Genomic DNA, 18,749 nt, shown 5'->3' on the forward strand with positions numbered 1-18,749 from the left:
TTTATTCCTCTTCATTCTTCTTAGAGGAGGAATGGGGAGGAGAAAAGCCGATGCGGCGGCGCCGGACCGACCAGACCACCCGCCACGGGATGGGGGTAGGTAGAGGTTGGAAGGAAGACTATACCTGGCCAAACATGGAGGGTCGCCGGAGCAAGCCGCGAAGGCAGGAGGCGGCGGCCAAACCCTGGTTGCCGAGCGGCTAGGAGTTGCGCAGGTTGAGCGGGTGGCGAGTTGTATCTGTGGTGTCGTTCATTTCCTCTGATACTAGGAGAAAAGTAGAATGAACGGGTATGACTTGGGATTCGTAGTGGTGGGTAAATACATTGCAATTTTCAAGGACAGCGCGAACTAACCTGTGGTTGGATGGTTAGAGGGACTGTAGTATCACCAGCCCACCAGGGTTCAAGTCTTATGCTCGCATTTATTCCTGAATTTATTTCAGAATTTCCGATGATGCACATTTAGTGGGAGAAGACGTTCCCATCAACGACGAGGTGGCTACGGTGATTTCGTAAATTTTAAAATGATATGTCGGCTCAGTCTTTCAGAGATGTCCATAGGGATAGGGTATGCATGTGTAATGCACCAACTGCAAGAATTGCACTACGGAGAAGATACAACCTTTACATTCTTTGCTTCTCATTTTCTCTCTTTGGTTAGCTTATTATAGCATTGAAAAGCAAAAAAAAGGCTGCAAAAGTCCAACTAAGCACAGCCTAAGACCCACTGGCTTCAACTTTCTCACTAATCTCATTCCAAGTTGATTCAATAAATTGTTATCTACAAGTTTGCATAGACAGCACTCCAACTAATATCTGAAACTAACTGCAACAGTAAATGGTTTTGTTTTTTATTTGGACCGTCGCTTTCCACCCCCCCCTTCTTTTCAGACAAACTCTTTGTCAAAATGGAGCACTAAATTGATCAATCCAGGAACCAGCCAAAGATGCCCAATTCAGACTGCTTTCCACGAGAAACTCCCAAAACCATAGATCCACTGCAAGAACTGAAGAAAAGATTAGCAAAGCAAGTGTTTCATATCTATTCAAAGGCCACCCTGAAACCTCAGCCATCGTCTTCAAAAATGGAAGCGATTTTTTATCTAGCTCCCGGCTTCTTATTGACCATGCTGTGACCCATTGCACATTGGATGGGACCATATCTAGCTCTTCTCGAAGACGTCTTCCAAGGTCTGGCATATGCCCACCTCCGTACAGAACCGCTATTCTCTTGTACCCTCGGTTTATCGCACCCTTTATCTTCTCAGTTGCAACTCTGTTCCTTTCCCCAATTATAACTGACTTATCCTCAGCAGGTGCAGTCATAGCATTGAAACTGCATACGAGAAAAAGAAGAATTAGTAAATAAAGAACCATAACTAGCACTACTGGTTTGAATGTACTCACTCAGAGGTCAATTGCTTAGCCAGAAAAATCTTAAGAGCAGCTCCTAAATCTAGTTTGGATAATGCTTCCAGCTCAGGATATCCATCTTGCTTATCCACTGGCAAACAAAGCCCGGTGATAACAAATAGTCCAATAAGTGGCATTGGTAGAACACGCGAGGCCCATAGCAACTTGGATCTCCAGAAATCAAGACCAGCTGGAGAAGTTGGTTGTACCAATGCTTTAGTTGATTTCAGGGTCATGTCCACTGCAAATGTGAGAAAGCTTTCACCTCTTTCAGTCTGAAAAGCATAAAAGGCAGAATACATTTAGTCCACAATTTTTTGGAGGCCACGACAGAAAGAGCAATGCACAAATGAGCATAAGAAGCTGTTTGCTATGAAATCTGCAAATTCTGCAAATCAAGAAGCTACACCCATCAACCTCCAACACTAATAACACAATTTCACCTTGAAACTTATCCTCTTGAGAAGTTTTACATGGAAAACTGCAAGCAGTGGAAAGACAAAATCTACTATTATATGCTAAATGTACTTCTGAGGATGATGAAGTCCAAGATGGCGGTGCTGATGACGATCACCAGTGAACAGGCTGCTGTGGTTTAGCTGGTGTCTCTTTTTGTGTGCTTTTGAGTGTAGCTGCGTTGATCAAATAAACTTCGGTCCTGGTCTGTTGACTTGTTGCCAGCGTCGATACCGTTTTAGCTCTTCTGGGTTTTGGTTTGGCGAAATTGCCCTCCCTCTATAAATGCAGCCCTTAGGGGGTCGTTTAGACTCGGGTTTTGTTTAGCTAAAAAATAGCCATGGCTGCAACTTCGCATACTTCGTTTATGTCCAAGGACCAGGCCAAGACCGCTTATGAAACCCCAACTTTCATCATTTATCATTTATCTTTTATTTGCAACATCCAGATTGTAAATCTTGGTTCTTCTTTGTTCTCATTGCTTGCAGGAATTAGACCTTTGTGGTCAGGTTGATCATGCTCCGGTGTGGCCAATAACATCTCGGAGTTGGCTTAGAGATTGCTAAGGCGCAACGTCGTCGCGCGCTGTAGTCCAATCATCAAAGTCTGACTACCAAAATCAATAGCTACCATCTAATGGAGAGCCCGGGACACCCTTGCTCCTATTACCACGGTTGCTCCTCCTCCCCCGCTGGCCACCACTGCCCCTGCATCTCCAGATCCCGTGCCCTTGGTGGAGCAACGCCAGGGAGTCAGGGAACGGCGGCGAGGTGGAGCCACGCTTGCTAGGAGGCGAGCGGCGTGATGGAGGGGTTGTTGGCGCCGTAGAGCCGCGCTCGGGACAAGCTCGTAGGAAAGGAAGAGGGAGCCGCCGGGGGAAGCTGTGGTGCCTTAGAGGCGCTTGGTGGCAGTGGCCGAGCATGGTGAGACCTCGACCGGGTCGTGCCGCAGCGTGCGGCAGAAGATGGCGGCCAGGTGGCTGCGGAGCACGCAAGGAAGGAGTTGGAGGACGGTGCTAGGCGGTGCGCAGTGGAGAAGTTGGCGCTGGCGGTGACGAACTCGGCAAAGGTGAGGAGGGGCAAGTCCAGGAGCGAGTCCTTGACGGAGGAGCAGGCCATGGATGGCGCCGTGGTGGCCATAGCGCTCTTGGTCTTGCACATCTGATGCATGTGGACGCCAACCATCTGGTGATATTCCGGGAAGTTACCCGGCTGAGTGAGAGGCCGCCAACAGCCAGGCCGGAGTGGGGATGCCACACGGTGGTGGACCAGCGGGAAGGAATGAGGCAGAGGGAGCCGGTCATGGGTGGCGGTGGAAGGATGGATGTGTCTAGGTCAATTCATCAACATAACATCCAAACATGAAATTGGCATTGCCTACTTTGTTGGATTCCAACAAGCAGTTTCATTCGCAACCAAACAATAGATTTGGTATTGTGGCCTATTTCCAAAACAAGGCCAATTTGATATTGGACCCAATGCAATTCGTTGGCTCTCAATACGTACATCCTAACGGAGCATTATGTAATACGGATCACAATATATATTACCTTAGGCCTTGTTCGGTTGTCGTGGTTAGATTCCACGAGTGGTTTCTAACCTCCTAGAGATTGGGTGAACCCCTACTTGTCACCCAACCCTTGCTATTCCTCATCCGCATGAATCCTTGCGACCATAACCTGTTCGGTTACTCTCTTTCTGATCCATGTATATGAATCGTTGCCCTTGGTCAACATCAGGTCAGAATCAGGAGGAGATGGGAAAGAAGAGGAGGAGAGGGGAAGGAGAAGAGGCTTACCGGGTGGGAGAGAAGGGAGAGGTGGGGAAGTATGCCGCCATCGCCGCCTCCTAATGGCTGCGCCGCCATCGCCGCAGAATCGCTAGAGAGAGAGAGAGAGCTTGGGGACTCGGGGAGAGAGGGCTCGATTTTGTTTCTTCTCGCGTACCGTTTCGTCCACCGGGAGGGATTGGTTCCACGGGTAGAGGGGCGAGGATTATATCCCGGGTAGTTCCACGTGATTTGGGCGGGGGTCTAGCCTCGGCCGGGTTTAATCGAATACGCTTATAAGGCAGGCCGAGGTCGAATCCCGGTCAGGCCGAAACCACGGGGTTTAGCGGGGATTGGGCTCCAATCCCGGCGGTGGAGGAGCTAACTGAACAAGGCCTTAATGATATGTATTTGATTATCCAAATTCAAGCCTAGACTAATATTAATCCACTAGTATGTTAATTGTGTTACACACAGTTGGTTTTGTATTCAATTTGTATTAAAAAAACTTCCATATGGTTCTGATTTCTTAACTACTCCCTCCGTCCCACAAGCTATGTTAGCGTGAAAAACGATCTTATATTGTGGGACGGAGGGAGTATTAAAGATGTTACTCCCTACAATCCATACTAAATCAGCGACAATTAATATGGATCGGAGCGCAAAAAAATTGCAGTTACAGCTTGAACTCAAACAGTGAATTTATTCTATATTTCTGAACAAAGCGAGCAATATTATAGTAGTTCTCAACTTTGTAGTAACACCACCAACGTGAGTTAGTTCTTAAAATATGTTCAGTAATATAAGGATCATTTGACTTTCCAAATTAAAGCTTTAACTAAAATTTAATCCAATAATAAAAGGGTTATGCAACATCAAAACATGGCAGGCAAGGAAGTGACCTACAACCATGCACATTATTAAGAATAGGCATGACGCACGAAGTGAAGATTGCTAACATGATTATGGATGGCTAGATAGGTCTAAAACTGTAAGCACTGGTATGGTGCAAGAAAGTTCACTGTGTTAATTTAATTACGACAGAAAATCACTGTTCACTATCGGACATAAGAGGCATAACTAATGGTAATCTAATCCAAAGTTAGCTACCGTACCTACGGTTAGCAAGGGTGAAGATGCACAAACGAGTAATTTCTGCAGTAGCAAATGTACATGTTCTTAATAACACTTTTGCTAATGCTCAGTTGCCTTCTTTAAATCTTGGTCACCTAAAATTACTCACTACTAAGCCTAGATTGCTCCGTTGGAAGGTGTGAAACTTTAATGATATGTTACTGCATTTTCTGTTTGTAGGTTTTGTATGGAGTGACTTGGAGATGAAGACGCCTTAATGTTGATTCAACAGATTAGAAATGTGGAAATTTATGAATAGATAACCCCTTTGATAATAACAAACAGAACTCATGACCCTAAGTTTTCCACTTATTTCTAACTCCCACAGTGTCTTCCATTAATACATGTGTGCAATAATATTTATTTATTATGCCTCACTACTAGCAGCGCAGAAGCACGGACAGGTGATGTTCTTGAGTGTATCATCGTGATATTACATGATTGAGTAAAATATATAATTGAACTACTTCCTTGAGCAACTAACATGAGCTCTACCTCTTCATTACAAGTGGGAAAAGATCGGCCAGTTCTAGTCCAAAATCGATTCGAAATTTTCAATCCTCTTGGTAAACTAGGCCCGGAGCATACACAGAGTGGGAACATATAATATGTTACTGCATTTTTTGTTTGTAGGTTATATATGGAGTGACTTGGAGATGAAGATGGCTTAATGTTTATTCAGCGGATTAGAAATGTGGGAATATATGAATAGATAACCCCTTTACCGAATTTGTCAACATAATGAACACTTGGAGTTGAGATAATTGTCTAATCTCACATATGCAGTTCAGGAATTGAGAGAAAGCCCCAATACATTTGAATTGGAAAGAGCGCCCTTATGTGCTCAACACTTTGATGCTTTATGAACCCTAGAGGCATTGGTTCTTTTGTTCCACCATTGCTAAAATGGTGAAATTTCGTTGTTTGGCAATTGTATGAACAATATTAAAAAGAATTAGTCAATCACGACCAAGATCTTCTGATATTTAAATATTTCTCTTTAACTATCCAGAAAAACAATGTACTGATGTTTGGATTATCATCATAATATGGCTCAGTTCAGTATAATGGAAAATATGATAGTATGTAGGATGAAAGGATGCACTTAGTTGTGTTGATGTAGAACAGGCAAAGCATATGCTTTCTAGCAACAAAGAGCAAGCAAAATTGATACTATGGCTAAGAGAATTCATATTTATGCTGATGTGCAGCTTACTCGCTAGATGATGCATGGAGGAATACATATAAGATTTTGGTTGAACAGATTACATGCATCCTGCTTTAGATTTTAAGTTGAAAACATATGTGTTGTTTGATTTATTTGTTTTGTCAATATAATAAACGCTTTATGTATCTTTAACTTCTCATTTACCCAATATAATAAAATTAGTTTGTTGCTCCATTATTAGTTTTATATATTCTCAAGATAAATCAAGTCGTAGTGTTTTTAGTTGGCTCCAACCTCGCCAGCTTGTGGCTTCGTGCATTATAGAGCATCATCTTCGACAAAGCGTGGCTCAATTTGGACCGCCTCTTCGACACAATTAAGTGGGAGGCTAGGCCGTGGACTTTGGCAGGCGCAAGAGAGCTTGCAGCTATGATTCCAGAGGGGCGCACGACTAGCGTCTAGGGGCATCTTGTTGTACTTCGGGTGCCGAGAGCGTAGGTGGTGTACCCGTAGTTGAGGTAGCCGGGCGAAGAACGCCATGGTCGGTGTCGAGTCGGGGGTTGCCGGTGTTGAGGTAGTCGCCGTGGAGCCGCGGAAGAAGAGCAGCGGCGACGGCGGCCTAAGGAGGCGGCGGCGGCTAGAGAAGGAGCGTGGCGGCGGTGCTCGAAGTAGGCGATAATGAACCCGACAGCGTGACGAAGACCGGCGTGGTCGGTGAAGTTCCCGCGCCAAGGGAGGCGGCGCGGCGCATATCACGTGGAAGTCAACGCGCGTGGACAGCGGTGGACCGTGTGCCGCAGCGTTACGGCCCTAAGGGGCGACGCAACGGCGGCGGGCAGGTCGGGGCGACGGCGGGGAAGACCTCAGGGCGGTTGCAGGGATCGCGTGCCACGCTCGCTACGGCCCGACGGGGCGAGGTAGCAGCAGCGCGAGGGTCGGTGCAGCCTCGGGGACGGCCTGGAGCGGACGGCCTCGGTGCGGCGGTTGACCGCGGGCCGCAGCACTACGGCCTGAAGGGGCGACGCCGCGGCAGCGCGCAAGGTGGTGCAACCACGGGAACGGCCTCAGGGCGGCGGCGGAGATCACTTGCCGCGGCACTATGGCCAGAAGGGGCGACGCAGTGGCGACGCGGATTGGTGCAGCCACGGGGAGAACCACGGGGGCGGCGGCGCTGCGGCCCGACGGGGCGGCGCTGCGGCAGCCTGTTGCTCGATCGGCGAAGGGGCGCGCTGAACACGTGATAGGGCGGTGATGGCTGGCGTAGATCGACGAGCGGGCCGACGCAGGACGACGGCCGTGAGGGGCCGCCTGTCGCGCGAGGTCGCCGGGTTGGGGCGACGGGCGGGCAGGCGCGCGAACGACGGCCGTTAGGGGCCGCCTGTCGCGCGAGGCCGGCCGGTCGCGCCGATGTCGGAGTAGAGGCGCACGGGGGTCGATGGCGGCGGCGGGCGACACAAACCGATCAAGTATAGATCGAAAAACCAAAAAGAAAAAAACGCCATTCAAAACGACCGGCGAGAGAGTGAAAAAACCCGAAGCAAGGGCTCGGGAGAAAGACTCTAGGCAGCCGGTCAACACGACCGGCGGACGAACCCTAGGCACGGGCGGCGCGGCCCCCGGCGGCGGTCATGGAGGCCGACCGCCCCGGGGGCGGCGCGCGGGTGCGGAAGCGGCGGCGACTAGGGTTTAGAACCCGGAAACTGATAGCATGTTAGAAGGGAGAGAGGAAATTGGTGGAATAGTTCATTGATATTGCTTGAGCCTCATGGGCATATATATAGGAGTACAAGGTCGTTTTGGAGTACAAGGCAAGGTGGAATAAATCCTACGCCATCCTATGTTTCCATAATAACAATGATACTCAACACTTCTCTCTATCAATGCAGTGAAATGCAAAGGCTTTTGTATTTTCGAGAGAGTGAAAAAAGTGTTTTTAGTCGAACTTATTGGCAGGACTATTATGATCTACTAAATACATATGTCTCACATATTCAATATGACTATTTGAATCATGATAATGGAAGTCAATGTTTCATGATCAAGGTGTTGCCAGCGCATGTGCGCGGGCCACTGTGCTAGTGTAACTAAATTTATTACCTGAAGCAGCTTGAATGTCTCATAGTCAAGGTCAGCATGTTGCCATTTCTCATCGCCATAATCAAGGCAATCTAGTTGGTAATCCAATGAAAGGATACGAGCCATTTGTTTCTGTATGAAACCAAGAATACTGAAACCTTTGCGCGAAGATCTCAGCTTCTTCGCAAACGTTGGGTCCTGCTGGTTATTTAAATTATCCCGACTTATCACCATTTCATACAGAACACAATCATAGTCTGCAAGTGCTTGTTGGAGTTTATCAAAATATCTGAACAGAAATAATATGTCTTAGATAGTTCACTTAGTTGGCAACTTCTATCAATTACAGAATGTGCCAACAGACAATAAGTGCAAGGATCTTGTGATGAGGAAACGATGTTAGTGATAGACATGTTTGTCGATTCATAGAGCTGTTAATGCCAGCAGAATCTAATGTTTAAACATGAAAAGGGGCCCATAGAACATACTCTTTGTCAGCAATGTGTACAGTAGAAACCAAATCAACCTGCAACAAATAAAAGTACACAGACTATATCAGAGATCAGCAAAAGCTAATAAAGACTTGCAGACTATTATTCAATACATGATATCGGACTGTATACATGATATACGAACAGACCTTATTTCCATTTCATCTCATCATTGTTCACAAGGACGGCATAATAAATACATGGTACATGCACGATATTAGTGAAAACGCAATAGTATTTGTGCTTTCTTCGAGTTTGTCCGTGACGAGGTGCTTGCCTACACGATCACGTCCTTCTCCGAGTTTGCTACGGACGCCGCCTCCGTCGTGACGAACATCTATACCCCTTCCACTCCTAAGCTTCGCTTGGATTTAGTGGCAGAGCTGCATGTGGTTGCAAGCATGTGCGCCCTTCCATGGATCTTCGTGGAGGCTTTCAACATGGTTCCTCTACGACAAGAACTCGCCCCGGCGCGACTATGCCGCGGCGGCCGCCTTCAACCTTGTGGTCGACGGCCTCACCCTCCATGAGCTACCACTCGCGACAGGCGGTACACTTGGTCCAACTGTCGAGATGACCCCACCTTTGTGTGCCTCAGGCTGCATATATATCAACCTGCCTTGGAGTCACCTTCTCTTCAACTCGATCATGTTCCTTTGGTGATTGAAGCGGTCTCGCGCACGCCGGCCAGCTAGGTTTTTTGTTTTGAACGATGGTGGGCCGCGTCCAAGGAATACCACTTGTTGATCCAAACGGTTTGGCTTCTCTTCAACTCAACTCTGCAATCGGCGGCGCGCGCCACCGCCCGACAATCTTGTTCCTTTGGTGATTGAAGCGGTCTCGCACACGCCGGTCGGCCAGGTTTTTTGTTTTGAACGATGGTGGGCTGCGTCCAAGGAATACCACTTGTTGATCCAAGCGGTTTGGGCCAGGACACAAAACCACGTCACGGAAGCTGCCCTGCCCGCCGTCTGTCACGTACACTCAAGTGGGCCCGGGATGGGTCTAAACGATGGTCCTGCGCACTTTACCAGCCCCCAGAATTGGCGCCAAACTGTCGGGCTTTCATTGAGGTGATTGATCTGGTGGAGAAATTTCACTTGCTCACCACCCCAGAGTCACTCCACGATGTTAAAAAACAGCTCTCCATTGAACTCAAGAGGTTGGATGCATACTAGTGGCAGTTCTACATCTTCAAACTGTTCAAGTTGGGTGACAACATACTGTCTTTTTCCATGCAAATACCACTGCCCGTCTCTGACGTAACAAGATTCAGGTTATCCAGACCAAGGCGTCCCCTACTTTAATCATGTTGTCAAAGAAGGCGCCATCAGTGGTGTCTTCTCAAACTTGTTGGGGACGACTACCTCATCTTCATGGGTGGTTCCTCTGTAGTTAGTGTTGCCACGTGTCCTTGGGCTGCCTGAGCTTAAGTGCCCTTTCGCCATGGAGGAGCTCAGGTCCACGGTCTTCCGGATGCGCTCAGACAACAACCCAAGCCCGGGCGGCTTTGGTCCATGCTTCTTCAAGCTCTTCCGGGACCTGGTGAAAGATGATCAATTGAACTTCCTTGAGGAATTCTACCATGGACATGCACATCTTGCGGGTATCAACCAAGTTTTCATTGCGCTTCTGCCGAAACCTGTGTCGGTGCTCCTGGAGGACAGCTTCGGACCTATCTCGCTCTAGAACTGCGCCATTTTTTAGAAGAGGATCACCCCCAGGTCATTGCATCAGAATTATGCATGCAACCCTATTATTAAGCCAAGTACCCGAAAGGTTCTGCGGTCTAGTACAAGCTCGGTCTGAGCTAAAAAAGTTAAAAAAGGTAGAAGTTGCCACAACCGGCACAAAAAGGACGAGATGACTAAACACCTAGCCTATTATTGGACCGCCATCTGCGTCATGAAAGTTGTAACTAGGATCTTGGTGTGTCGTCTCTAGCATTTCATTGAGCTCCTGGTTCCTTTCAAGCAAACAGGTTTCATCAGTGTGAGGTGTATCACTGGCAACTCTCTCTATGCCATGGATCTTGACCAAAGTTGTCACTTTGCGCATCGCCGCCACAATTGCTCTTAAATTGCACTTCAAGAAGGTGTTTGATTCTGTCAGCTGGTCTGCGTTGGACGGCGTCCACCGAGCACACGGTTTCAGGGATAGATGGTGCGAGTAGATTCACTCTATCCTTGCCACTGGGAAGATGGTGGTGCTCCTAGATGGTGTCCTTGGAAGATGGATCGAATGTAAGAATGGCCTTCGGCAAGGGGATCTGTTGTCCCCTAACCACTGATCATCATTGATCCCATCTGAGGAGATCGCGTGGGATACATCCCCGTAAAGGCTACGACACCCTCTTGTGGACAACCTTCCTTCCCTGTCACTCAATATGCGGACGACGCTCATTCTAGTGAAAAGGATATGGAACACATCTTGAAGCTGAGGTTGATCTTGAAAATTTTATCAATGCTATTGGTTTGGAGATCAATTACTACAAGAGCACTTTCGTCCCTGTCGGTGTCGGTGTTGCTGGAGCGTGTGGCTGATCTTGCAACTGCTCATGGATGTACCTTGGGCTCCCACTTTCTGACCCGAAATAGCCTGCCTGCACCCTTGGCTTCTAGCATTCAAGATTGAGAGACGCATTCCCAGCTGGCGTACGCGCCTAGCCTCGCTTGAGGGCAGGCTCATTCTTACTACAACTATGATGTTCTCCATGCCGACCGATGGCAGTCCCTTTCTGCAAAGGGTTCATTAGCAAATGGACCGTCCCTGCCACCCTATGTTTTGGAACGACAAGCAAAATGTTTGGGGGGTTCTCCTTCGGCCTATTCATGGGCTCTTCACCAGGGTGCAAAGTCCATAGACGACATGGGTCCGGAGAAGGTACTTTGGTTACTCATCTGCCTGGCGTCCCCCTCCTCGAAATGTTTTGCCACGCTAATCTCGCTATACCGATCCATCATTGCGGTGTTTGTGCGAGACGGATTGAGCACCTCTATCTGGTACGATAACTACACTACGCTAGGCCCCCACGCAGCTGCACTCCTCGCAATGTACTCCTTTAATCCAAACCTGGGCGCTTGCATCCCTAACTCCCTCCGCCTCAACACCATTGAGATACCGGCATGTGGCCGGAAAAGCTTGAGAGCAAAAGCTGAGTTCGGCCTATTCACGGATGCGTTCTCTTTGGGAAGCGGTCCAGACGTGCGCAAGCTTGCTTGGGCGATGGCAAAGTGTTCACTTTCAGTGTAAAATATGCACTATTAGTCTAGAAAATTAATCGAACTTCAAGATGTGGACTGCCCCTCCACGATCTCAACTGGGAGCATTTCGTGCCTTTGAAGGTCAAGGCCTTCTTGTGGATCCTCCACTGCCGCAAGACAAGAACTCGGGCTCTCCTTCACCGCATTGGCTGCCTCGACCACCCCAAATGTCCTTTCTGCTCCGGCATGTTATGTGGACCAGCCCATCAAATGCGGAGTCTTATCCCTTAATTAGAGTACTAGAGTACTAGTTGGTTAAGGATCCTTGTTAGGAAAGAGTCTAGTGAGTTTAGAGATTATATTAGAGTTTGGATAGATTTATCGACTTGTTGGTCAAGTCTTGTCTATTATATAAAGGGGTCGACCCCTCTCAATAAAGCAAAGAATATGGTCATTTACTTTTATCTACTTCTCAATAATTAGGGTTAGGTCAGCAGTAAATTCTTCCAATTTGGTATGAAATCCATCTACGATGGTGGACAAAGATCGAGACTGTGGAGCAGATGAAGATCATCACAAAGCAATTGGAGGCCTTTGCACGCCAACAAGCGGAGGACCAGGTGCTCCTCGCCGGGCTGGTGCCTCTCGTGTACCGTTTCTAGCGGGGGGATCACCACTGTCACCGCCGCCACCGGACCTCCACCCGTCGAGCAGTTTGCCCACTTTTGCTGCCAACCACCATCAGCCGCCAGTACCCTTTTCCACCTCCAGCCATGTCCTTACTCGCCACAACCACCTACCCTCACCCTACAGCCCAAAACCCACCCCAATTTTGCCATCCACTACCAGCAGCAGCCCTACCATTAGCAGCAGCAACCTACCATCCGCATCAACAACCCTACCATTAGCAGCAGGAACAGATTTTCGTCGCCGCCTCCATGTCTCCACCTGGCAACCGATTTCATACGCCGCTATGGCCGCGCCCCTACACAACCAATCTATAGATCCACCCCGCCCATCACCTCCCTCCCAACCCCCCAACCCCCCCCTAACAATCACCTCAGCTCAGTTTTTGGTTCAGGCGTGCCTCGCTTGCACAAGCTCGACTTCCCGACTTACGATGGTTCGGTCGATCCTCTTGGTTGGCTCCATAGATGCGAGCAGTTTTTCCTCCATGCGCGGACAAGGTCCGCACTGCAACATACCACCTCACCAATGATACTCACTTCTAGTACTTAAAGCTCGAGCGCGATTTCGGCATGCCGACATGGGAGCAGTTCAAGGAAGCTTGCCATGTTCAATTTTAGCCGTCACTCCGTGCCAATCCTTTGGGCGAATTGGCACGCCTGTTGTTCACTTCCTCGATTGCCGACTACACCAGCAGGTTTCTAGCACTCATGTGCCACAACAATGAGTCGTTAACACCATCCCAACAATTGTTTCTATACACAGCAGGGCTAGGGCTGCCCAATGGTCTTCGTGTTAACGTCGAGCTTCAGCAGCCATGTGACCTCCAAACTGCCATCTCCTTCTCCAAGGCCTATGAGCAGCAGCATTTCCCACCAATAACGTCACCACACCAACCTTCTAGTCCAATAGGGCCCTTGTTACCCTCTGATCTTCTTGCGGTCAACGTAGCTAAAATACCTTCCCCGCCAGCGCCACTAGCACATGTTCTGCCATCATCCACTCCAAAGTGACCCCACCACGGCAGGTTCGGCACCTCACTCTAGCCGAGTTAGCAAAACGTCATCTCCAAGGCATTTGCTTCAACTGCGACGAGATTTATGTTCGGGGTCACCAATGTGCGTGGCTCTTCTTCATCAAGGTTGATGACTATTGACCAAGATAGCTCCACATATGCTAGCAACCAAGGGCCCCTGGGAGGCAATTGACAACATGCAGCTTGTCCGCAAGTTGTTTTTCATGGGAGAGATGTTATGTGGACCAGCCCATCAAACATGGAGTCTTATCCCTTGATTAGAGTCCTAGTTGATTAAGCATCTTTGTTAGGAAAGAGTCCGATTAGTTTAGAGATTGTGTTAGAGTTTGAATAGATGTGTTGGCTTGTTGGTCAAGTCTTGTTTATTATATAAAGGGGCCGACCCCTCTCAATAAAGCAGAGAAGAATGTTGTCGTTTACTTTTATCTACGTTTCAGTAGTTAGGGTTAGGTCAATAGTAGATTCTTTCACTGCACCTGTGAAACGCCCAGTCACCTTTTCTTCGACTGCCCACAAATTCGAGACATTTGGTTTCGCTCTGCCGGTAGTCTAAGTATCTCGGGGCATTAGCCCATTGAGGATGCCTAGCAGGCTTCCTCATCTTGCCAACGGTCGTGTGTGTGTGGGGGGGGGGGACCATGGCTGCAATCTTGCAGTGTATTTAGATGAACAGGAACCGCATGATGTTCGACAAGATGCGGTCATCAAATGAGGATCTTCGGCACATGATCATTGATCACCTCAACCTAGGTACAGTTTGTTGCCCCCGTCGTGTTGATCCTTCCCCCATCAACCTCTGGTGTGCCACCCTTGTTTGAGTGTGTTACACCGCTCATGTTGTGGCGCGCTTGTTGTACCTCCCCACCGAGGGACACTGTGTGTGCGCATAAGTGTGTCCCACCGCGGCTGTGTGTGTATATGTAATTGCATGTGTTTCCAGCCTTTCTAGTAATGGAATTTAAGTGGGCGATCTCCCTCCATTGTCTTCGCTCAAGAAAAAAGAACCCAAATGATAAGTGCCACACATGTGGCATGAAGCACTCCGGCCCTGGCATTTTTTACAACTAAATTTATCATCCAAAAACAAAAAAAAACAAAAAAACGAAACTTGCCATCCGAAAAGAAAGTTGCCATGCTTGACAAATAAAGTTGTCATCTTCGCGTCACTAAACTTGCCATAAAAACGTTCGGAGTTGCCATGTGTTCGTGCCACACGTGTGACACTTATCAGGGTCCAGAAAGAATACTGGCTCCATTCTACTCCCTCCGTTCCAAAATAGATGACTCAACTTTATACTAACTTTAGTACAAAGTTGGGTCATCTATTTTAGAACGGAGGGAGTAAAATATATGACGTTTTGGTAGGCTAGTCATATACTCCTTCTAGAATGGAGGTAGTATAAGTTAGCCGGCAAACTTCGGCGAGTTGAAATCGTCATTGTTGTTGAATTGCAGTATACAGATGTGTTAGAATCCAAATAGTACACGGTGGTATATACTTGTACTGTCCTTTGTTATATATATGAGATCAACGCACCCCTACAGGGCGATGTGCGATTCCATCAATCCTTTACGTTTTATATGGTATCCGAGCCAAGAGGTCTTGAGTTCAAGACCCTGCCAACGCAGTATTAAATAAAACGATTCTACGACCTACATCGATCCCACGTCTAAGGACTAAAATAGCCTAGACGTGAGGGGGAGTGTTGAAATATATTGCCCATCTCCCTCCATCAGTTCAGACTTTTGGATGAGTTGGCTGGAGCATGAATTCAATAAATGTGCGATTCCATCAATCATTTACGTTTTATAAGATGTGCCTGCAAACAATAGTGTAACACACTTCCAACTCACGAATCCGAAGAAAGTTTTACCCGTTGCCAAACTGTTTGAACCATTAACATAATCCACGGCTTCTAGCCATAAATTACACGCCTAGCTATCATGAAAATAATAGTCAAATTTAAACAGTTCTAGAGAAATTCGAAACAAATATTAGATTCTACAACAATCAAATCTAAAGCAAGCAGCACGCAGCAGAAGAGAAGACATCCACCATGCTGGACTTACACGGAGAAAAGGGTGGATGAGCGACCATGGAAACCGCTTCTCGTACCGCACCACGGCCGTCTGCAGCTTGCCGCCACCCCCTCCCACCGAGAGGTCCCCGGACATCGGGCGGCGGTACCGGAGGTAATCCGCAATGGAGCTGCTCGCGGCGAACCGCTCCGCCCCGTCCGTCGCCGCGGCGAACGGTAGCAGAACGCGGCGGTGCCGGTGCCGGCGCCGCGCGAGGGTGGGAAAGGCGGCGAAGGAGGTGGAATACGCGGCTGGTGCTGTGGAGAGCATGGCAAGCGCCGGGTTAGCTAAGGCTAGGGTTCGGATGGGAGCGTGTGTGTATAATGGTCCTCACGGAAGGAGTGGGCGAGCACGGAGCTGAGGTTTCCCCGAGGATTGGCTTGGTCTCTCATAGGTGTCCTTACTGAGCGCGAGGCCCGATGGACTGCTGACGTCACAGTCCTTCCCTTCGAGCTGAGCAGTGTGCGCGCGGATGGCTCGCCATCGGCCACGATTCCCTCGGCGGGACACGCTAAGGTCAATTCCAAGGACCCAAATGCTTCAGCCGCATTCGTTTGAAGATAAACAGACACAAAACGCAACTCAACACGTGAAGCAAATATACAAACATTCATTTTTCGTTCACTTTCGACCTCATTCCCACATCAAATTTAGGTCGTGTTTGCGTTGAAACGGGCACGCGGGGATAAAGGGACGCATGCCCTTGTCCTCTTCTGGTCCGCCAGTCGGCGACACAGATGGCCTTTTCTCTATTCCCCTTCTCCTTCCAGTCCCCGCCCCCTAACTCCGCCATAGTCATTGTCATTTTCTTGGCCACCTTGATGTCCAGCCCGGCAACCCCCCGCACCCTCCGGCCGCCATTTTCTTGGCCACCTCACTATCCAGCCTGTCCGTCGGATTTGAGGAGAGCACATCCGGCCACCGGATTTGAGCGCATCCAGCCGTAGGAGGCTGCACCTTGCCATGGATTGTCTGGGTACAGAACTGCACGGCCCCGACAACGCCTCCACACCGCATGAAGGTATTGACTCCGCTTCTAGCCACTCAAATCTATCTCGTCGTCGGTTCGCCGCCAGACACACCCGACCGTCGTCCGGGCTCGGTGCGGGCCCATCGGCTCGTCGGCTCACCGTTTGCAGCTCCTAAAGTGCGACGACTGCCCGTGACAGGTCATTCGCCGCATATCTACAATGCCGGAACATTCCGGATGTGTGTTCATCAAGTACAAAAACGATGGGGTACGTGCTTGTTTTCTTTCGATTGTGCTCTCGGATTCGGCACATTTTCGATAGCTCTTTGCTTATACTCAGATTTGTGTGTGGGATGGATGCAAGTTTGGTATTGGAAAGAAGAATACATTGATATATTGCTAGGACCAAATTTGATAGATGTTTCACGCACTCATTGTGAGAATAATGGCTAGAGATGAGGCTAGATGCCAAGCAACGTCTACTTTTTTAGAATCGAAGAAGAAAGACGTATGCAAGATCGAGAAGTTGCAGATCAACAATGAAGGCATCAAGAAGACACTAATCCAACTTATGGGAGCAGTTATGGAAGTTAGATATCTTTTAGAATGTCTAATTGTAGTTCTTGTTTTCTTTGGTTTTACTATTATAGTCAAGAATTGGTGAATGTACTCCAATGTATCAAAATGTCGTTGATGAAATAATAAAAGAAATGGAGCCAAGAAAATGTATACATACGGGCACTAACCAACCGTGGCGGGCCAGATGTGCCCGCGCATTGGGCGCACAGCCAACGCATCCATGAAAACGGCCGGACGCCGCCCCATTTCCCTACCCAAATGGACGTTTGTTTGGGGTCGTGCGTTGGAGTTGGCCTAAGATCATCTATGCGTGATCACCAAATCCGTCCTTCAAACCCACACAGACGCGCCCGCGAGCACTGACCAGTCGGTCCTTAAATCGCGTCGTCCACATCCATCTATCTCATATCTGATACACTTTATCTATACTAAATCATGCAACGTAAATGAAGCTACATAGATCATAAAATGGACATAGAATCAGGCATAAAAATGCACATTCCGATCATCAAAAGATCACCCACGAATGTCCAAAAGATTGTCAAAGTTCACATAATCCACATAAACCGTGAACAAGTTTAACTACATTATAAAAACTTGAAATTAAAGGTGGGGATGGAGGATCTTCGCCACTTTCTTGCCGGCCCTTTGCCCTTACGGGTGTTGGTGCAGTTGTAGGCGTCCGCGACTGGTGGTGGATCGTCTAAGTCGACGGGGGAGGCGTCTTCGTCGTCGGGCAAGGAGTCGAAGAGGAGGATGAGCCCTTTCAGCCATGGGATGGCCCTGTCCTTCTACCGCTTCAGCTTTGCCACCCGAGTCGCCTTCGCCGCCATGCGCTCCCACTGCTCAATGGCAAGCCGAAGCGCCTTGGTGTTCTTTCGACGGAGCTGTCGAGCGTCCATCTCCGCCATCGTAAGTGAACAGCGATAAACCCAAGCGAGGAGCCGCTCATCCTCGTCGAGCTCCACCGGCAACCCGCGGCCGCGGCGCATGGACTGCTCTGTTGCTTCCCTCTCCCTAGCCCGCTACCTCTCGCAGTGGGCAGAGCGCGCCTCCGATTTTGGTGTGCGCGGGGGGCGGGAGGGGCCAGCTCCGGCGTTCGCACTGCGTCGGTGGGGGAGAGGCGGGGTGGCAGATCCGGAACTGCCTGATGTCCACCTTGGACCTCTCGAGGGCAATGCGGAGGGCCAGCTCCTCGTCGACGTCGAGGTCGAAGTCAGAGCGACTGTCAACGCTCAACATGGTCGTCGGAGCCGTCGGAGTGGATCAAAATTGAAGAAATCAAAAGAGGGGAGAAGAAGATACGGGGCGATAGAGGAGAGTGAAGTGAGCAAGGGTTCCGAATTGGGGGTTTTGTGAGGATGGATGGGGTCGGGGTGGACCAGGCTGACGTGCCGGACGCGCCCGAGCATGCCTGGGCCGTCCCATATTCGCCCTACATTTGGGTTGGATATGAGGGGCGCCAGACAACCTAGAGGTTTGAGGCCGATTTGAGGCGCCCATCTGGGTCATGTTTTTTACCGGTTAGAAAGATCACCCACGAATGTCCAAAAGATTGTCAAAGTTCACATAATCCACATAAACCGTGAACAAGTTTAAACTACATTATAAAAACTTGAAATTAAAGGTGGGGATGGAGGATCTTCGCCACTTTCTTGCCGGCCCTTTGCCCTTACGGGTGTTGGTGCAGT

At 48.9% G+C, this 18,749-nt stretch overlaps 1 protein-coding gene across 1 annotated transcript; it reads right to left on the reverse strand.

The window, feature by feature from the left end:
- Positions 1 to 898: 898 nt before the first annotated feature.
- Positions 899 to 15,898, reverse strand: LOC125520797. Its single transcript, XM_048685819.1, has 5 exons — positions 15,501 to 15,898; positions 8,502 to 8,539; positions 8,035 to 8,302; positions 1,407 to 1,687; positions 899 to 1,335 (listed from the first exon to the last, which is right to left on the reverse strand). Exons 1-5 carry the CDS (start codon positions 15,777 to 15,779, stop codon positions 903 to 905), a joined length of 1,299 nt encoding a protein of 432 aa, XP_048541776.1. The 5' UTR covers positions 15,780 to 15,898; the 3' UTR covers positions 899 to 902.
- Positions 15,899 to 18,749: the final 2,851 nt, after the last annotated feature.

This window comes from Triticum urartu, chromosome 7, assembly GCF_003073215.2.
Source record: "Triticum urartu cultivar G1812 chromosome 7, Tu2.1, whole genome shotgun sequence".
Lineage (NCBI taxonomy): Eukaryota > Viridiplantae > Streptophyta > Magnoliopsida > Poales > Poaceae > Triticum > Triticum urartu.

Excerpts from the sequence above, each read along its gene's own strand:
- LOC125520797 (XM_048685819.1), bottom strand. The coding sequence starts at position 15,779 with ATGCTCTCCACAGCACCAGCCGCGTATTCCACCTCCTTCGCCGCCTTT. Across the intron at positions 8,303-8,501 it reads GTACACATTGCTGACAAAGA|ATATTTTGATAAACTCCAAC; the intron begins GTATGTTCTATG and ends ATTTCTGTTCAG. Across the intron at positions 1,336-1,406 it reads GCTAAGCAATTGACCTCTGA|TTTCAATGCTATGACTGCAC; the intron begins GTGAGTACATTC and ends TCTCGTATGCAG.